Here is an 18,188-nt window from a genome sequence, read left to right as displayed (position 1 = left end):
GTGACTGACTGCTTTGAAATCGGAAGGTGTTTGTGACGCGCGCCAAATTTAGCAACCGAAACAACAGTTGCCTCGCATGCACGGCCGAGTGCCACCTCATGCAGTCGACGTCCAAAGACATTCCTAAACATCTCCTGCTCTGCATCCATCGCCAGCTACCGCTTCGTCAACCACATACAAGCAGCTCCTGCATTGCACCGACGGACAGCAGCGGCGCATACGATGCCAAGGCTTCAGTAGACATCTCGATAGCCAGCTGTGGCGCTCGACGGGTGCCGTCGATTCAACATGACGTCGATACCTCCTGCACCGCCGATTGCGGTTCAGCTAGACGTAGAGGAGATCCTGCAATCACCTCCGACAGCTTCTGCACCGCTGATCGCAGACAAGAACGTGGCCTCGGGCTCGTATCGAAGGCCGTCGCTGCCCAGCCCAGTCCACTCGTTCAGGAGCGTCACCGCCACCTCGCCATTGAGCTCACCTGACGAAGAAGACAGCCAGCAGCTCATGGGAACAGCAGGGGCAACAGATCGGAATGGACGACGCAGAATGCTCAGGTCCGGCACAAGCGGGTCCATCACCCCGCTTTCCGCCCATAGTCCCGAAGCAGAGTTCAGCCGGCAGAACAGCGTAGATAGCAGGCCCAGTGCATCTAGCAGCAGCAGCAGCAGCATTCCCTCGCCAACCGCATTCACATCAACACAAGGCCTTGACAAGGCGGACAACACCATGCACGCTTCCGTCTCACCCAAGACAAGAGTCGACAGCATTGACGATGAAGCCCGCCCCACCCTCGCAACGCAACGTACAAATAGCTCCCACCTTCGACCCACCGACCCTCCTTCATCATCGTCCACACGCTCCGACGGCCTGCTCTCCATCCCCTCGACGCCGGCAGCAACTGACCTCTACCGCACGCCTTCGCAGATCAGTATCGCTTCCGACGCCGACGGCTACTTTACCGCACGACCAGGGTCTCCTATCGAGCCTTACGACTTGCTTCGCGCTCACCCTGATAAGGCACGTATCGCGCTACGACGAGACCGGGTCTCTTGGAGCGGACATTCTTATTCTACAGCTACATCTGACTACGCTGCATCCGACCACATGGGTGCCACGCTTTCGATCGGTGACGAGGCGTGCTACATCGATGGGCAGCACGAACTTGCACCTATTGAGGATCGACATCGCGAGCAGGGCAAGCCAATCGATCAGAAGGAGGACCGCAGCTGCATCGACTTCCTCTGGGATCTCCCGCCAGAGTTGGCATTGTGCATCCTCTATATGCTAGACTCCCACAAGGACCTGCTAGCCATCTCGCGCGTCAGTCGCAGATGGAGGGCGTTTGCGACCAACCAGTTCCTATGGCGCGATCTGTTCTTCGCCCAACCGGACTGGGCTATTCGAGAAGATGCGCCTCTGGTCCTCAAGCATCAGGTGGAGCTGCAGCGTATCGCCAACCGCGCCGCACGTAAAGCCATGAAGGAGGAAGCGGAACGTCTTCGTCGCATCCAGGAGCAACGCAAGGCCGCGTCGACCTCGAGCCCGTACCTCGACCGACTGGCCGCACTCAAGAGCTGGAAGGACAATCTGCACATTCCTTCCTTCCCGCAACTAGCTGGCCTCAGCCTCTCCAGCACTTCGCGCAACGAAGTCGACGTGGACACCGGTCGATCCATCACACCAGCCATGAGTCCTCTTCGCTCGCCCACGGCTGCCACGGGACGGTTCGGTCTGTTCCTCAGCCCAGGGCGCCCCGCTCCGTCGACACCAGCAGGCGCTCGGCGCGCCATCGAAGCCAGTCTCTCATCCTCCTACTTTGGCTCGTACGACTCCGGCGGCGTCGACATGTCACGACACACAAGCGCGGGCTCGCTCCGACCCTCCAGGCGTCCCTCCGCCATCTCCGAACACTACGCCGAAGTGGCCGAAGCCGAGGAGTTCTTTGCTGAATCGCTCAACTGGCGCAAGCTCTACAAAGACAGGTGGGTGTTGCAGCAGCGCTGGTTGAGTCCGCAATACCCCACGAAAGCAGAGACATCTGAAAGCAGCACCGCCGGCGGAGCTCCCATGTCTCGCGAGCCGTCGGCGTCGTCGACGAGCGACCTGACCCCGCAGACGCCCGGCAGCGTCGCTCGCCCCGGTCGCGAGAAGAGCTGGTTCGAGCCCACCCGCCGCTGGCTCCGGGGTCACAAAGATTCGGTCTACTGCATTCGCCAAGACGACGGGCTCGGCACGGGTACACCGGGAAAGATCGTCTCTGGTTCCCGCGACTGCACCATCCGAGTATGGGATGCTGAGATGGGCGATACCAAGCACATCCTCACCGGTCACGCGGCGTCGGTGCTCGCATTGCAGTACGACGACCGGATTCTCGTCTCCGTTTCTTCGGACGGTCAGGTGTTCATTTGGGACTTTGCGGCGATTCTTGCGTCCATGACGAATTACACTGCGACCAACGGGACTCAGGTGACGGTGGACATTGAATCGGGTGCGTTGGTGCACGATCGATACGAACGAGTGCATTGCGTGCTGAGGGAACACACGTCGGCGGTGCTCGATGTTGTTTTTGACGAGAGGTGGATCGTGACCGGATCGAAGGATGCGACGGTCCGCGTGTGGCGGCGGGCGGAGATGCCGATGCGGGATGTGGAGACGAACGATGCGCCGGCGGCTCGCGCCCCGCGGGCGTGTATGACGTTCGAGCACATCGGACCGGTCAACGCGGTGGACCTGCAGGGGAACCAGGTGGTCTCGGCGTCGGGGGAAGGGTCGATGTTTCTGTGGGACCTCGAGACGGGCCAGCGGAAGCACACGTTCAGGGGCCATACGAAGGGATTGGCGTGCATTGTGTTTAAGGGCAACACGCTGATCAGCGGGTCTAATGATCAGACGATTCGGGTGTGGGATACGGTCAGCGGGCGGTGCACGCATGTGTTGGGAGATCATCAGTCGTTGGTTCGGACGGTGGCGTTCTGTCCTCAGCGCAGGCTGGTGATTTCGGGTGGATACGATCGAATGATCAAGCTGTGGCGTCTTGATGATGGAGAGAGCCAGACTGGCTCGTCTCCGCAGGCGGCTTCCGCGGAAGAACAGGAAGAGGAGACGATCGATGGAGAGCAGTCACACGACATACCCGCTCCCGCTTCGCCAGAGCAGGACGGCGAGGACGAGCACAGGCCGGTGACGGGCAAGTGTCTCAGGGACATTCGATGTCATCGAGCCAGGATCTTCGACGTCGACTTTAACGTCACCCGCATCGTCTCGGCTAGCGAGGATCATATGATCTGCGTCACCAACTTTGGCAGTCAGGGGATCGACACTTCGCTCTTTGCCTAGGCGCGGGGGTTCAGGCGAAGGCATTGGATTCGGGTGGTATCGCTGTCAGGTGTTATCATGTTACTGTGTCGGGCATTATCGTGTTACTTTATCGAACACATATACCATACCATGCTCGAGTGTGCTGTGGTGGTGTGCGAGGGGTCGAAGCCGAGAAGAAGTGATGCTGAAAGGGGACGGCGCAAGGGTCCGGCAAAAATTTAGAGCTCACGTCACGCACGGATGCGCGGGTTGCAGATCTTCTTGGACCTGCGTGCGTGGCACTTCTTGCTCCTTCCTCGCCACCGTCTCCACCTCATCGCCTCCCTCACTCAGCCTCACCTTTCTCAAGCCGACACGATGGACGACCTCTCCCCGGTGCTCGCGTCGACCTCCCTATACGCCCCGGCATCGCGCCTCCCGCCCTCCCAGAAAGCCGACATCATTGCTGCCGCCGAATCATTCGTCGAATCCGCCTTTGCGCATCACGATCCCTCGCACGACTATCACCACGTGCATCGCGTTCGTCTACTCGCACTGTCCCTCACACGGTCCCCTGAAGCTGGAGCCGTCGACAAACTGGTCGTTGAGCTCGGGGCGCTCTTTCATGATCTCACCGATGCCAAATACTCTTCCTCTACAACGCCTTCTTCGGTGCTGGCGCCATTTTGGGCCGATCCCGTGTGTTCCGGTGTGACGCGAGGGCAGAGAGAGTCAGTAGAGCACATCGTATCCAACGTCAGCTGGAGTAAGGACGAACGTCGACGTCGAACCCCACCCCATCATCGCACCGAACACGACACGCAGCTCCAGTCCTGGCTGGACAGCTGTAGAGAATTCCACTGCGTCTCCGATGCGGATCGTCTCGACGCCATCGGCTCCATTGGGGTGCTTAGGTGCGCTGCCTACAGCGCCAAAGTCAACAGACCACTCTACGTCCCTCCCAACAATCCCACCGACAACCCTGTGCCCCCCGCCGAGCAGGCAGAAGGGTATAACGGCAGTGCCGTCGGTCATTTCTATGAAAAGCTGCTCAAGATCAGAGGTGATAGGCTCTATACGATCGCAGGCAGGAATGAGGCGGAAAGGAGGCAGGGAGCGATGAGGGCTTTTTTGGACGAGCTGGATCTGGAGTGGCTGGTGGGGAAGCAGGGGAGTGAGATGGCGTTGTTGGAGGATGAAGAGGAGGAGGAGGGGGAGGAGTTTCATGAGGAGCAAGGGACAAATGGGGTTCAGGCATAGATTTCGATCGATTTTACAGGCAGAAGCGCAGTTCAGTGCATCTGTTCCGCATTGACAGGGCCAGAGGATGTGCTTGACGGGCTCACTTGACGGGCTCAGAAGCGCTCAAAGAAGCGGGCACACGCAGAGTTCGGATGCGAAGACGTCTATTGCAACAACGGCATTTCACACGACACCATTCCAACCGAGCTCGGTGCGCACGCCGAGATGGGTCACGTCCGCCGCTGGTGTGTCGGACACGCGGACGACGAGCTTTCTCGCTCGCGGAGCTTTGCCTTCTCTCAGCAGCTCGAGGCCGGATCTGCACCGATCGCACGCAAAAGGACAAGTCAGAAGGTTCGAAAAGTCAGCTTCTCGCTCGATAATGATCACCACGTGGACAAGAGACTTACCGAATGCCAGCCAAGCCATCAGCCAACACCTCGGGTCGGCAGGGCTTCAACCTCTCTTCTCGCAACAAGCGTGTCACGTACGCCAGCACGTCCTTCGCAAACACGCCATCTGGGTGGTAGAACGTGGTCGAGAACGAGATCTTGTGCACCGTCACCTCGCCCGCTTCGGCCTTGGGGTTGCCCGCGAGGCAGATGAGCTCTTTTGCGCTGTCCCCTGCGTTGGAGCGGAGAGCTTCGAGACAGAGATTGGCTGTGCTGGATGAGACGCAGTCCATAGCGTATCGCAGCTGCCCGCCGTGTTCCGAGAGGACCGAGGAGATGGAGGAGAGGATTGCGTCGGGCGACTGATGGCGGTCGACGCATGCTGAGACACCGATGGAGCGGAGGTAGTCGAAGTTGGACGGCGAAGCGATGGAGATGATGCGCAGGTTCGAGATGGCCGCGAGCTGGGTGGCGTAGATGCCGGTCACTGCACCTCCGCCGTAGATGCTGTGATGATGACGGGAAAAAGCGCGAAGCATGATGTCAGTGTTGCTCTCAGCCTTTTTGGACTAGACATGGGGAGGAGGACTTACAGAATCCAGTCGGACTTGTCCTGCTCTTCTACGAGTTTTACTTGATCGAGCTTGCTTGCCAGCTCATTGTCCTCGAGCGGTGCAAATGGCAACTTGAAGAAGGCGAACAGCGCGACAGCGGCCGTGATCAGACCCGTCCCCAATGTCGCAGCGTCCTCGTCAGTCATCTGATCCGGGATCTTCGCCAGCGTTCCCTTCTTGTGCACAGAGAACCTCTGATATCCGCCCGCACGCATCGACCGCGAGTCTGCGCACGTCCAGACACGATCGCCCACCTTCCACCCTTCCTCGTTGTCCGCGGGAGGCTGAACGATCGTCCCTGCAATGTCGCGGCCGAGGATCCAGGGGAAGGCAGGGATGCCAAAGTTGTACGAGACGCTCTTCCAGTCGACCGGGTTGAGGCCGACTGCGTCGTTGCGGATCAGGATCTCGTCCGAAGATTGAGGTGCGGGAATGGGCTGGTGGGGTGTGAGCTCAAAGGAGAGGGACCAGCCTTGCAGGCACGAGCGGACCAGGAGCGCGTCTGAGTGCGCGTCGTCGCTGCGGGCGGATTTGAGGATTGATTGTGAAAGCAGCGTCAGACCTGACGGCGTCGAAGGACCGGAATGAGAGGATGAAGAGGATGAGGAGGACGAGTCGCGACGAGATGCATGCTCCTCGTCGCCGAGCGTGTTCGAGGGCGCTTCCGAATCCGTCCATCCAGCGCCGAGCACAACGTCGTGCGTGGATGGAGCGAGCAGTCGAAGGGCTGCATCGCGCTCTGCTTGTGTGTAGACTGGATAGAGAGAGGTCAGAGCAGGTGCGACGGCTTGCTTGGCAGTCGCATGATGGCTGCTGATGGCTGCAAGCTCTTGCTCGTGAGACGCTCGAGGGACGATCTCGGCGTCGATGATCTCGAGTTCCGCCATGGTGTATGGATCGGTGCAACCTGTGGAGTACGTCGCAGTACGTGGACGCGAAGTGTGAGAAGGTGGTATGAGGTGGTGTCGAGAAGTCAGGAAGGTGGCCAGCTCGGTAGTCGAGATGGTGACTACGAGGGACAGCAAAAGTTGCAGGAGCTAGAAGATTCGCCGCTTGTACCAACACATACGACCACGCCCAAGGCAAACGACACTTTGAATGTGCGCGGTCGACATGACGCTGATGACTACGCTAGCGTGCTTCTTCGTGGAGACCTCGGCGATTTCTCGCGACCAGTCACAACCACTTTTGGGCTTAGCTTTGCCCACACGCCAATCTAAGCGAAGGTGGGGCCACCGGTCTGGTCACCTGGATTCAACCTTCAAGGGCCGAAGCGCGTTTACGACTGTGCCATCTGATTTCGTCCATGCGGCTCAAAACGGCGGCACCAGCATAATAGCGGGCAATGTTGTTTGGTACTGGTGTCCGATGGCGAATCTTCCCGACCAGAAAGGGTCCAGATGGCGAGCGAGCACGTCAGATTCGCTCTTCGGCTGTCACAAAGCGCCAAATGGTGAAAAGCGCACTAAGACCATCAATACAAATCTTGTATTGCCATTACAAAAAGCAGCAAGACCCTGCATTGGAGCTCGCTACCATGGTACAGCGGACGGCGGCATCGACTTTCGTGCTTCGAGACATCATTCTGACAGCCGATGGTGCAAGGTCAACGTCTGAAAGCGCATCTACGCGCAGACAGCTATCGACTTGGATGTCGCGGGAGCTTCGGAAGGCTGCCCTTAAGACGTGATCCTAGTCAAAGTTAGCACCACCACGGAGTGTTAACTTATTGCCTGCCCGGTCCTGCGATAAAGTTAGTCCTGTAGGCAGCTTGCTCGCCCAATCGCTGGAGTCGCACTGGCTCTCGACGTCGTTTCAACCAAGCTCTGTGTTTGCGAACAGGTCCCACACGTCTTCTGATCAAGCTTCAGCTGACACAAGTCCACGTTCGCCTGCCTGCATCTTGGTCGGGTGCCTTTCAGCGAGAAAGTTCTTCCAGGCCAACGGATAGAGAGCGTGACCTGAGGAGGGTTTTGATCATGCGACCCACTCCTGCAGTAGCCCTGATAGCCTATGTCGCTCTAGTCTCACAAGGCGTGAGGAAGAGAGACAGCGCCTTTGCCCCATCTGCTTCTTCGCTCGGATCAAGGGTCCCTGTCTAGCCTGATCCGAGAGCTTTATTTGAGCGAGGAAAGCGGATCGATGGGATCGCCTCATATATACATCAGCCTACCCCTCCCAGCCAGCTTCTTTGGCCCCAACAACTTCTCTTCTCCTTCTGTCCTCCCCAACCAATCATGGCACCCGCTGCTACCGCTACCACCGCCCCAGGCAACAACGTCGCGCCCGCCGTCAAGGGCTCGTCTCGTATCCAGCCTGACCCCGAAGTGGTTCAGTACCCCACTTTCGACAAGGACCCTGCCACGCCCGAGGAGGTCTTTGCCCGTGCCGAGCAGGTCTCGGAGCTGCTTCACGCTGACGAGGCCATCCGTGACCGTGGCAATGTCGTCCCCTACCGACAGGTCCAGCTTCTGAAGGATGCCGGTCTGGTTACCATCCTCGGTCCCAAGTCTGCCGGTGGTGCTGGCTTGACCTGGAAGGAGGCCTATCAAGTCATCCGCATCATCGCTCGTGGTGACGGCTCGCTCGGTCAGCTGATCGGCTACCACTACCTGTGGTCTTGGACTGCTGCTCTTGTCGGCACGGACGAGCAGAGGACCAAGTACGAAGAGTGGATCACCAAGAACAAGTACTTTGTCGGCGGCGCCGTTAACCCTCGCGATGCCGACCTCAAGGTGCGTCAAGACGAGAACGATCCCGACAAGCTCATCTACAATGGCAAGAAGACCTTCTCTACCGGCAGCAAGATCAGCGACGTGACCATCCTCGAGGGATCGCTGGAGGACGGTTCGCACGTCTTTGCCCCTGTGCTGAGCCGCCAGCCTGGCATCGTCTACGGCGACGAGTGGGTGGACACGCTCGGCATGCGCGGCACCCAGTCGGGCGGTATCTCGATCTCCAATGTTGTCATTTCGTGGTCGGATGCGCTCGGCTACGTCAACAAGCAGTTCCAGCCCATTGGCGCGTACAACACGCTCAACCTGCCACAGATTCAGCTCGTGTTCACTTCGTTCTACCTCGGTATTGCCGAAGGAGCGCTTGCTCGCGCCCTGGCCTACACCAAGGCGAACACCCGTGGATGGCCGTACCAGCCCTCGCCCGTCGCTCGCGGCACCGACGAGGCCTACATCCAGATCGGCTACGGTGATCTGCAGGCCAAGCTCTGGGCCGCCGCCTCGCTCATCGACAGCGTCATCGATGAGGCAGCGGGCATTCTGCACGCCAGCCCTCGCCAGAAGATCACCGAGGAGCAGCGTGCCAAGTTCGCTGTGCGTGTCGCTGCGGCCAAAATCAACGCCGCCGATGTCGGCTTGGCTATCACGAGCCAGATCTACGAGCTGACCGGCGCAAGGGCCGTCGCTGGCAAGTATGGTTTCGACGTCGCCTTCAGGGACCTGAGGACGCATACGCTGCACGACCCTATTGCCCACAAGAGGGCCGAGGTCGGCAGGTTCGCCCTTCACGGACCTGGAAAGGACGGCTGGCCCACCCCCACTTGGTACACCTAAAAAGGGCTGGTCAACATTTAATTGTTTGCCCTAGTGCTCCTGTAACAAAGATCGAAACTGCTTTCGAATGAGATTCTGCTCGTCCTTTGCTGTTCGAGCCAACCGGTTGTTTGCGATGAATGCCTGAAATTGGGATGCTGTGTCGAATTGCTACGAGTGGGTATATGGATGGGGCGCTTGGGTTTGCCGATGTCGTGGTCGCTTCAAGCGTCCTTCTTAGCCTTCTTGTTAGGACTCTTCGCCTTGACCGTCTTCTTCTCTGGGCTGGATGTTGCTTTTGAGCCGTCCTTCTCCTTTGAGCCGTCCTTCTTTTTTGGACTGTCCTTCTTGCTCGGGCTGGTCTTTTGCTCTGTTGCGGCTTCCTCCTTGTCGGCATCCTTGTCGCCTTTGGCCGCTTGTTGCGCTTTTCGCTTCAAAGCTTGCTCCTTCTTCTTCTGGCGAAACTCGGCAGCCTTCTGCTTCTTTGCCAGCGCCCTCTTGCTCGGCGGTGCTTGCGCCTGCTTTTCCTTTTCGAGCTCGTCCTGTTCGGCCCTCCAAGCGTCCATCTGGTCAACGGCGTCCCTTGCATCGATGGCCTTGCGTTGTGTTTCGGAAAGCTGATCTTGGACGTAGCGTTGGAAGCGCTCCATTCGGCGCTTGTGAGCTTTGCCCTCGAGATGCGCCGTGACGAGGTGTGCGTCTTTGAGTACTGCAGCTTCGCATACGATGCATCGAGAAGCAAAGATGCCGTGCTTCTTCTCGCCTTCTGTCGGGACGTAAATGGGATCTTGAATGGCGTCGTCTATTGACACCTGAGCGGCGGCATCCTCTTCCTCGTCTTCCTTTGCGTCCTTGCCGCGCTTGCGCTTTGAGCCAGTCTTGGCGCCCTCTGCCTTTTCAGCCTCGTCTTCATCGCTCTCATCTCCTTCCTCATCCTCGTCTTCTTCGTCGCTCGTGTCCTCATCATCGTCTCCTTCCGAGTCTTCGCCTTCCGAGCTGGAGGATTCATCCACTAGCTTGTCGATGCCGATAGCCGTGTCATCGCCGGTGGCCGACTTGAGGTCGTCGACGTCAGCCTTCTTGCTGGTCGCTTTCGCCACTCGTTTGAACATCTTTTGCGTCGAAGGAGGGGTGATATGGTGACAGCTTGTTGCAGAGGAGGCAAGAAGGGTCCTTGAGAAGAATCAGAAAAGTCGAGCTGCACCTCAAAAATTTCCACGGCCGCAGCCCGATTTCAACACGTAGGACGTTGGTAGGACCCTGAGATCGGGCAGATAAAGCGTTTTTCCTTGGCTGTGTGCGAGGGAAGCCCACCATTCTGGGCGCCTTGAACTGAGCACGGACATTGAGTCCCACCGTCCCTCTTCCAACTACTGCGCATCTCGTCCTTTCATCAAAGTTCTTTCACCATCCTCCCGCCTCAAACTCGGATGATCTCACCCAACAGAGGAATGATCCTGCTCGTCATATAGAGTCTGACAATGTCAGCCAGCGATCATCATGCTCCTCACGACAGGCCCAACTTTCCGGTGCGCTCCTGGCTGCGCTCTTTGATCCGCAAACCTTCGGATCACCATGACGACGCAGGGGGTGCGGGTTCTTCGCACCCGACCACAGAAGGAACGGACATGATCTCATTCCATCATACCATGGAAGACGTCGAGCGTCCAAGCTTTGCACCTCCACCAAGATCCTTCAGTGGAGGCTCCGGCAACGGGCCTCTGTCATACGAGGCGGCCGCGCGCAGGACAGCGGCTCAACCTATCGCAGCCCCAAGAATAGGCGCAGCACGTCTCCCTGAGAATCCGTCGCCGCAGGACAGTCTCGCCACCTCGCCCGTTCCCATCACATCACCGCCGAAGAGCCCCAGCTTCAGCCGCACTTTCTCGAATGGTGTCGTGACACTGACGGATCGCGTCCTCCACCAGAGACGTGCGAGCGAGACTTTTCGTAGGATGCGGTCCGGTAGCACATCGAAAGAAGCAGAAGCCAAATCTGATGGTCTTTTCCGCAGCTTATCCAGGACGCCAGATGGAGCTGCGCATCTGCTTGCTTCACCTCCAGCAGTGTTCCAGAAAGATGAGGCCGTCTTGCAACCGCCAGCCGACAGCACCGACAGCCTCACACGTCCATGTAGCTCGGCTACCCAACGGACTAGTCTACAGGCCTCCGATGCGCAAAGATCAGCATCAATCGCTTCCACGTCGTCAAGTGCCGCGAGCCTCGCTCCAATACAAGGCCCCAGGCGAGCCAGCACATCTAACAGCGATGCTCCGAACGACCTCCTACTGCCTGAGGGTGAACAGATGCTCAAAGTCACCCACAAGAAAGTCAAACCTCGCACCTTCAAGCTCGATCCCGATCGTGGTCAGATCCTGTGGGAATCCAAGAAGAACAACCGCGTCAATCTTGAATCGATTCGCGAAGTGCGCTTCGGCCCCTCAGCGGCGTCCTACCGCACCTCGCTCAACATCTCATCTGCTCACGAGCCTCGATGGCTCACCATCATATACCAAAACGGCGGCATCTACAAAGCTCTGCACTTGATTGCGCTTTCGGATGATTCGCTCTCACGATGGCGAGCCAGTCTGCTCCATCTTCAGTCCCTCCGCAGAGAGCTCCTCGGCGCCGCCGGCACATCATCGAGCATCGAACATCGTCGCCATCTGTGGATGCGTCATCACTGGAAGGATGCAGATCAGTCCAACGACGAGAAGCTGTCCATCGATGAGGCCATGCTGCTCTGTCGGCGTCTCGGCATCGAGTCCAACAAGGCTCATCTTCGGCGCTGCTTCAATCTTGCCGACTGGCGCAATCGTGGCTATCTCGACTTTCAGGACTTTCAGCATTTTGTCTCGCTACTCAAGCAAAGAGCGGATATCCAGACCATCTTTGCGGCCTGGGCGGATCTCACCCTTGATCAGTCTCGACACGACTCCCTTCCGACGTCGTCATCAAATGATGACCTGTTTTTGGCAGACCAAACTTCGACACCAGGAATCTGCTCAGAAGTCGATAGCCAGTCCCGAGGCGCCGTGCCATCCGTAGAGAGCGCTCCGGCAACTCAAGCGCAGCCGTGCCAGACTCGTGCAATCTCTGTCGCGAGTTTCCGCCGCTTCATCCGTGAAGAGCAAGGCAATCGCGACTTTTCCGACGGTCAAATCGACGATCTCTTCCGTCGTCATTGCAACAGCCGCCTCTCGACCTCGCATATTGCCGGTGAGCTCGCGGAACGGGCTCAGATGGATTATGACGGCTTCCTCGACTTCCTTTCCTCTTCCGACAATCCACCTTTGCTCGATCAACTTCCATTGTTCTCGACGGTGGTCGCCGACCACACGGACGTGCCTGTGCTTGGAAAGCCAGCCGTGTCTACCTCGACCGACAAAGAGGCGAACAAAGATCCGCAGCCGAGCTCAAAGCAGACCGGCCAACAGCAGACGCCCTCGCGTGCCTTTGCTGAGACAGCGGAAGAGCTGATTGCAGCCGGTGCGAGTGACTCCATGGCAAACACTCGGAAGATTGCCGCACATCTGCGAAAGTCGACCGTCCAGCACGACATGACACGGCCGCTGAGCGAATACTACATCAGCTCAAGTCACAACACGTATCTCGTTGGAGGGCAGTGGAAGGGCGATAGCACGGTCGAAGGATACATCCGTGCTCTTCTGCAGGGCGCACGCAGCGTTGAGCTCGACTGCTGGGATGGGCCGAACAATGTGCCCCAGATCACCCACGGCCGCACCCTCACCAGTCGGGTCCCGTTTCAGGACGTCATCAGCGCCATTGCTCGGTACGCCTTTGTCACCTCGCCTTACCCGCTGATCCTGAGTCTCGAGGTGCACGCCGACCCACCGCAACAAGAAGCCATGGCGCGGATTCTCAAGGACACGCTCGGCGAGATGCTGTTGAACCAACCCCTTGACTCGCAGCAGATGCCCAGCGCTACAGAAGAGCTTCCCTCGCCCGAAAAGCTCAAATTCAAAGTCTTGGTCAAGGCGAAGAATGTTGCGGCAACCGACGGTCAGCGCCCAGAGCTGCCTGCAAAGGCATCACCCAGCGGCGATGCAATGTCGTCCACCCACCCGGACGGCACCAATGTGGTCCCCACGATGGTGCTTGAGGCTCCCACATCTGCTACAGATACTCCAACGACCACGACCGACTCTGAGATCGACTCCCGTCTTTCGAGCGCCAAGCAGCTCGTGCGACGCGTCACTCGACGTGCTCATCGCGGAGACTCCAAGCATGCAGCAGCAGGCTATCGATCTGGAGATGCACTCGACGCATTTGGATCGATCAGCGAGACCCGCAAAGACTCCAAGGCGGCGAGTCGCAGCGATAAGCAAGCTAAAAAGATGATGTCGACCGCACTCGCATCTCTTCTTGTCTATACGATCGGCGTCAAGTGCCGCGGCTTCAACAAGAAGGAGACGTACGCGAATCAGCACATGGTGTCCTTGTCAGAAAAGACAGCGCTCAAGATGATCCGCGATGCCATCTCGAACGAAGCGCTGATCAAGCACAACCGCAATCACCTCACCCGCGTCTATCCGTCGATGACGAGCTTCGCCAGGCTACACGCCAGTCGCAATTTCGTCCCGCTCGACATGTGGGCAACGGGTTGCCAGCTCGTCGCACTCAATTGGCAAACGACTGATCTAGGTTTTGAGCTCAATCAAGCTATGTTCAGCCGTAATGGCCGGTGCGGGTACGTGCTCAAACCAGCAGCGTTGCGCACCAAAGAGCAAGGCAAGACGCTCACGGGCAAGGCGGTGCGCTTTCGGCTCGACCTCAGCATCATCTCCGCTCAGCAGCTACCCAAGAAGAGCAGAGCGGGTGTAGGGAAAGACAAGGAGAAGGATAAAGGACAAAGCAACAACGACAGTCGCGAACCGATAGACCCCTTCGTAGTCGTCTCTTTGCTTGCGCCGAGATGCTGGGGCAAGCAGCCCAAGGGCTTGCTGCAGAAAGTGTCCGCCCACGCAGATGAGAAGGAGACAGTCATGCCATCGAAGCGGCAGCAGATCGTTCAGAGCGACACAGCAATGTCCGGCGCAGCAGCCGACCATGCGAGCAGCGCTTCGGAAAACAGCGAGGCCGCGGGCTTGAATGAGCCCGCCTCGACTGATACACCCGAGCGCTGTCAGGACGCTGCCGTTATGTCAGCTCCCCAAGACGGCTCTGCGGGGCTTAATTCGGGGTCGGAGGCTGCACCGCCAAACGCATGCTCTCGAATCGACGACTCCACCCTGGCACCGACTCATCTCTTGCGAACACCAACTGTCAAGGGCAACGGCTTCAGTCCCGAATGGCACACGGGCATGAGCGTACTCATCGACGTGCCAGCCGGCGCCAGCAGCGAGGTCATGGCACTGATCGAAGCAAGCAAGGCTTCGCAGTCGGGAGATGCCTTGGCACAAGCGGAGCTGGATCGACTCAGTCGAGGTTTGCTCGATCTCTGCTTTGTCCGCTTCGAGATCTTTGATGACGACCTACACAATCATCAAAGCGAATTAGTCGACGCATCCAAGTCGAAGGCTGCATCCGACGCACGCTTGACGACCACGTCGACGAGTTCGACATCCCTATTCGAATCTGCCTCTCGCCTCTCGCTCGACTCGTATAGCTCCATCGGCACCGGTGGAGATGCAGAAAAGACAGTCAAAGCAGAAGGTGAGCTGCCAAGCGGGAGCAGGGACAGAGAAGACAGCGTCTCATCCTCTGCCTCGTCCACATCCTCGATCGACGCCGAGAGCGTAGCAGCGTACTCGGTATCCGTGGGTGCCCTGCAGCAAGGCTACCGTCACTTGCCGCTGTACGACCAGCAGCTGTCGCAGTTCCTGTTCTCGACGCTCTTTGTCCATTCCAGGCTGCGTCTGGTCGGTCTCGTGGACGCTGCCGGGCCAGCCAAGCATTCGTAAACGTCTTCCATACGCCAACCTCGAATGGGAGGATGTGATTTTATGGTCACAATTTCCTGCTTCATTTGTATTGCATTTCTACCATCCATCGTCACCATCTCAGCATCGCAATATGATTCCGCAATCAGAACATCGTGCGGTCAACAGTGAAGGCGGCACAGACAACGCACTGCTCTGAGCTCATCTCTGTCAGTAGACTCAGTCGTACGTTGTGCGAGCGGGCCAGGCCCCCTCTCAGCCTGAGAGTCAATAGGTATAATTTGCGTACCAAGGGCCAGCTCTGTATGAATCAGCATTGATAGTGTAGGGGTATCATGAGTCGTTGCCAAACTCATCGCCTGCATAAGGCGTGACTACCGATTCGACTCGACCGGGGTTCGAGTCCCCGTCAATGCATTCTTTTTGCCTTTTTTTTTTAGGCTTCCTCGAAACGAGGGACCGCTTGCAAGCTTACATGAGGACATCCGCTTCGGGACAGCCTCTTCGTCGAACGAAGGGCCGACGACTTGAGTTGCTTCCGAATGCAAGACGGCAGACGAAGGCTGAACAAGGGGGAAACGAGGGAGAAGGCAAATGAGAGAGCTCGGGGTCGGAGCATGAAACTTCGGCGCGAGGCACTAGACGCGTCGTCGGATTTCAATGATTTTCGCCAACCGAGACCAACACTGGGAGACAACACCCTTCATTGTTCATCTCGGGACAGGCCAGCATGCGTGCCGGAGAGCCAGCCACAGCCCACAGTGTCGTGCATAGCCTGCCGATGAGGATCGACAGGGTGCACGATTCAAGACTTGACCGGCTTCTGGAACCTCATCTTCCGCCGGAATGAGATCGGATCGCTTGCTTCTTCAGATCGAGACCGGGAACGGCGATCCGCGCTCACACGCCTTCCCTATACGCCAGCGGACACCATCATCATCAAAGAAGTGATGACGCGGAGAAGGGTGCATCTCGAACCAGCGGAGTTGGGTCGGAAAAGAAGGGGAAGAAGAAAAGAACGTTGCACAAAAGAGAGAGGGAGACAATGGCGTTATGCACAGTGCCGATCCTCTCCCGTGTAGGTGTTGATCCCTTTTTTTCATTCTCCGCCCGCAGGGTTGCCTGTTTGAGTCGAGGCTGTTTTCTTTCGAAGCCGCTGGCTGCCAGTCTCCTGTGGAAAGGATGCCGTCACATGGCCAGGAGATCGTCGATGCAGTCGGCCGCAGGCTCGCACAATGGCGGGTTTGGATGTGGGTTAGCATCTACGCTCTGCCGAATCGCTTAGTGGCTTACCAGCGCAGTGGTGGCCAGCGTATCTCCTCCTCGTTTTGAAGCCTTTCGCATGAATCGACGACGTGGATGCCTCTCCTAGCTGTATGGTCTTATACTACCATTCTCGTCCCTACCACCACCTTGCTTCACCTCCTCCTTCATCTTAGTTTTGACTGCTTCACCTCATCTACCCAGCACCACTCTCAGCAACAGCACTCAGTCGACGCTGCTGGACCATCTGGAGCGACATAGCATTCAGTCAAAGCAAACATGCGGTTCACAACATTAGCGCTCTTCTCCGCGCTCGTCGTGGCAGCCGCCAGCGCACAACTCCCGAGCGGCGATGTCGCCGCGTCCTCGTCGTCATCGCTTCTGCTTGCCCGCGCAGACGCCGCGTCATCCTCGTCGCTGATCAACAACCTCACGTTGGAAAAGAAGGACGACTCGCCAGCAGCGGTGGCAGACACCGACGCCGACGACGACGATGATGACGATGAAGAAGAGGATGAGGAAGACTCCACCGTACCACTCGAGTCTCGAGGCCGTCGTCATCGCAAGCATTCGCGTCATCGTTCCTCCCGACACCGCAAGAAGCACCGTCACGCCCAGAAGCACCACGCCAAAAAACCTCACCGCAAGGGGCAGTATACGACCAAGGACGACGGCACCTATTCGGGCAAGGGCACCTTTTTCAAGCCCAATCAGGGGGCGTGTGGCAAATGGAACACGGGTGCCGACAAGATCGTTGCGTTGTCGGCAGACATCTACGATCAAGGCGACCACTGTTTTGATGGCGTCCGCATCTGCCATGGGGGCAAATGTGTGAATGCGAAGGTGGCAGATCTGTGCCCGGGCTGCAAGCACACGAGTCTCGACATGAGCCCGAGTCTGTTCAAGGAGCTGGCAGACCCGGATGTGGGCGTGATCGATATTCAGTGGTCTTTCACTTAGATGCTCGCCGTCAGAGGCTCGTAGCAGACTTTCTCGGATCGTTATCCCCCCCCCCCTTTCCCTTTGTCTTCCCCCTTCGGATAGCACTGTGTATCGTACAAATTTTCGCCCCTTTCGTAATGGTTCCCTTGAATCTCGTGTTTGCTCAGACCTTGCCTCGCGAGTAACTGACAGCTGCAGACTGATCGAAGAGCGTCATCGTCGGCAAAGGACATGAGCAAGATGTGTGTCGAGTCGGCAGAACCCAAGCGAGCTGTCACGCTTTACCGAGCTAAGTTTAACTTTGGTCTTGACACCGAGGCATGTCAGTGCCTGCTTCACAACAGGCATCTGCACAACACAACACAAGCAGCAGGGAAGATCGCTGTCATTCGATCAAGCTGATCATTGCACAGCAGCCTCTTATGACGTCGACGATTCAACCAGAGCGGACGACGAGGAGCGCGCCCTCGAGGGATGGTGCTGATGTTTTGAGGTTGTCCACGAGGCCAATTTCAGGATTGTTAGGCCGCGATGAACCGATTTCTCTAAGAACTTGCGCGGTTTGCCCGCGTCCCCCACCTTGACCGGCGACTCCCTTCGTCGCAATCCAAGATCTTCAACCTTGACTTTAGCTAGAAAGCTACCCTGCTGCGCTTACGAATCATCCCGAGGTTCTGCCTGAACATATGGCACAGTACAAGGTCGTATTCTATGTCGTGCATTTGGGAAAGGGTGAATTGTGAGAGATCGACCGAACGGAAGAGTGAGTAATCCGACGCCGTGGATTGGCTGAGAGAGCTGCTTGCTCGCCTCGGTGAATTGGTCGGCGAATCCAAGGCGGTTGCAGCGCACCATCGTCGGTTGCTTTTTCGCTTGCCGCTGTGCTTCCCCCGCGCCGTCTCGTTCTTCCCCGCAAAAGGGGCAGCAGCAGGTGTGCAAGAGGGATAGCAATCCTTGGGTCTGTGCTTCGTCGTGGTCCGTGTC

The 18,188-nt window shown here is 57.8% G+C and overlaps 7 protein-coding genes and 1 non-coding gene across 8 annotated transcripts; 6 read left to right on the top strand and 2 right to left on the bottom strand.

Moving 5' to 3' along the window:
* Positions 1-288: 288 nt before the first annotated feature.
* PSEUBRA_005543 (WD40 repeat) lies at positions 289-3,339 on the top strand (the record flags this gene model as incomplete). The annotated part of the gene is made up of 1 exon (XM_059465557.1): positions 289-3,339. One exon carries the CDS (start codon positions 289-291, stop codon positions 3,337-3,339), a length of 3,051 nt encoding a protein of 1,016 aa, XP_059321651.1.
* A 339-nt stretch (positions 3,340-3,678) lies between these two features.
* Positions 3,679-4,560, top strand: PSEUBRA_005542 (HD/PDEase domain protein; the record flags this gene model as incomplete). Its single annotated transcript, XM_059465556.1, has 1 exon — positions 3,679-4,560. One exon carries the CDS (start codon positions 3,679-3,681, stop codon positions 4,558-4,560), a length of 882 nt encoding a protein of 293 aa, XP_059320391.1.
* Positions 4,561-4,725: 165 nt separating this feature from the next.
* PSEUBRA_005541 (Alcohol dehydrogenase GroES-like protein) lies at positions 4,726-6,435 on the bottom strand (the record flags this gene model as incomplete). Its single annotated transcript, XM_016438943.1, has 3 exons — positions 4,726-4,861; positions 4,953-5,441; positions 5,528-6,435. The coding sequence occupies 3 exons, from the start codon at positions 6,433-6,435 to the stop codon at positions 4,726-4,728; spliced, it is 1,533 nt and encodes a 510-aa protein (XP_016290262.1).
* Positions 6,436-7,785: 1,350 nt separating this feature from the next.
* PSEUBRA_005540 (Acyl-CoA dehydrogenase, type 2, C-terminal) lies at positions 7,786-9,117 on the top strand (the record flags this gene model as incomplete). The annotated part of the gene is made up of 1 exon (XM_016438953.1): positions 7,786-9,117. The coding sequence occupies one exon, from the start codon at positions 7,786-7,788 to the stop codon at positions 9,115-9,117; it is 1,332 nt and encodes a 443-aa protein (XP_016290261.1).
* Positions 9,118-9,320: 203 nt separating this feature from the next.
* On the bottom strand, positions 9,321-10,208 carry PSEUBRA_005539 (uncharacterized protein; the record flags this gene model as incomplete). Its single annotated transcript, XM_016438946.2, has 1 exon — positions 9,321-10,208. One exon carries the CDS (start codon positions 10,206-10,208, stop codon positions 9,321-9,323), a length of 888 nt encoding a protein of 295 aa, XP_016290260.2.
* Positions 10,209-10,577: 369 nt separating this feature from the next.
* On the top strand, positions 10,578-15,020 carry PSEUBRA_005538 (Phospholipase C, phosphatidylinositol-specific, Y domain protein; the record flags this gene model as incomplete). The annotated part of the gene is made up of 1 exon (XM_059465555.1): positions 10,578-15,020. The coding sequence occupies one exon, from the start codon at positions 10,578-10,580 to the stop codon at positions 15,018-15,020; it is 4,443 nt and encodes a 1,480-aa protein (XP_059320390.1).
* A 292-nt stretch (positions 15,021-15,312) lies between these two features.
* On the top strand, positions 15,313-15,416 carry PSEUBRA_006524. The gene is made up of 2 exons: positions 15,313-15,348; positions 15,382-15,416. It is a non-coding gene; the product is annotated as a tRNA-Gly (tRNA).
* A 1,125-nt stretch (positions 15,417-16,541) lies between these two features.
* PSEUBRA_005537 (RlpA-like double-psi beta-barrel domain protein) lies at positions 16,542-17,222 on the top strand (the record flags this gene model as incomplete). The annotated part of the gene is made up of 1 exon (XM_016438950.1): positions 16,542-17,222. One exon carries the CDS (start codon positions 16,542-16,544, stop codon positions 17,220-17,222), a length of 681 nt encoding a protein of 226 aa, XP_016290258.1.
* Positions 17,223-18,188: the final 966 nt, after the last annotated feature.

Source organism: Kalmanozyma brasiliensis (genome assembly GCF_000497045.1).
Source record: "Kalmanozyma brasiliensis GHG001 unplaced genomic scaffold PSEUBRA_SCAF6, whole genome shotgun sequence".
NCBI lineage: Eukaryota > Fungi > Basidiomycota > Ustilaginomycetes > Ustilaginales > Kalmanozyma > Kalmanozyma brasiliensis.
The sequence above is the reverse complement of the archived record's forward strand: the minus strand, read 5'-3'. Positions and strand labels throughout refer to the sequence as shown.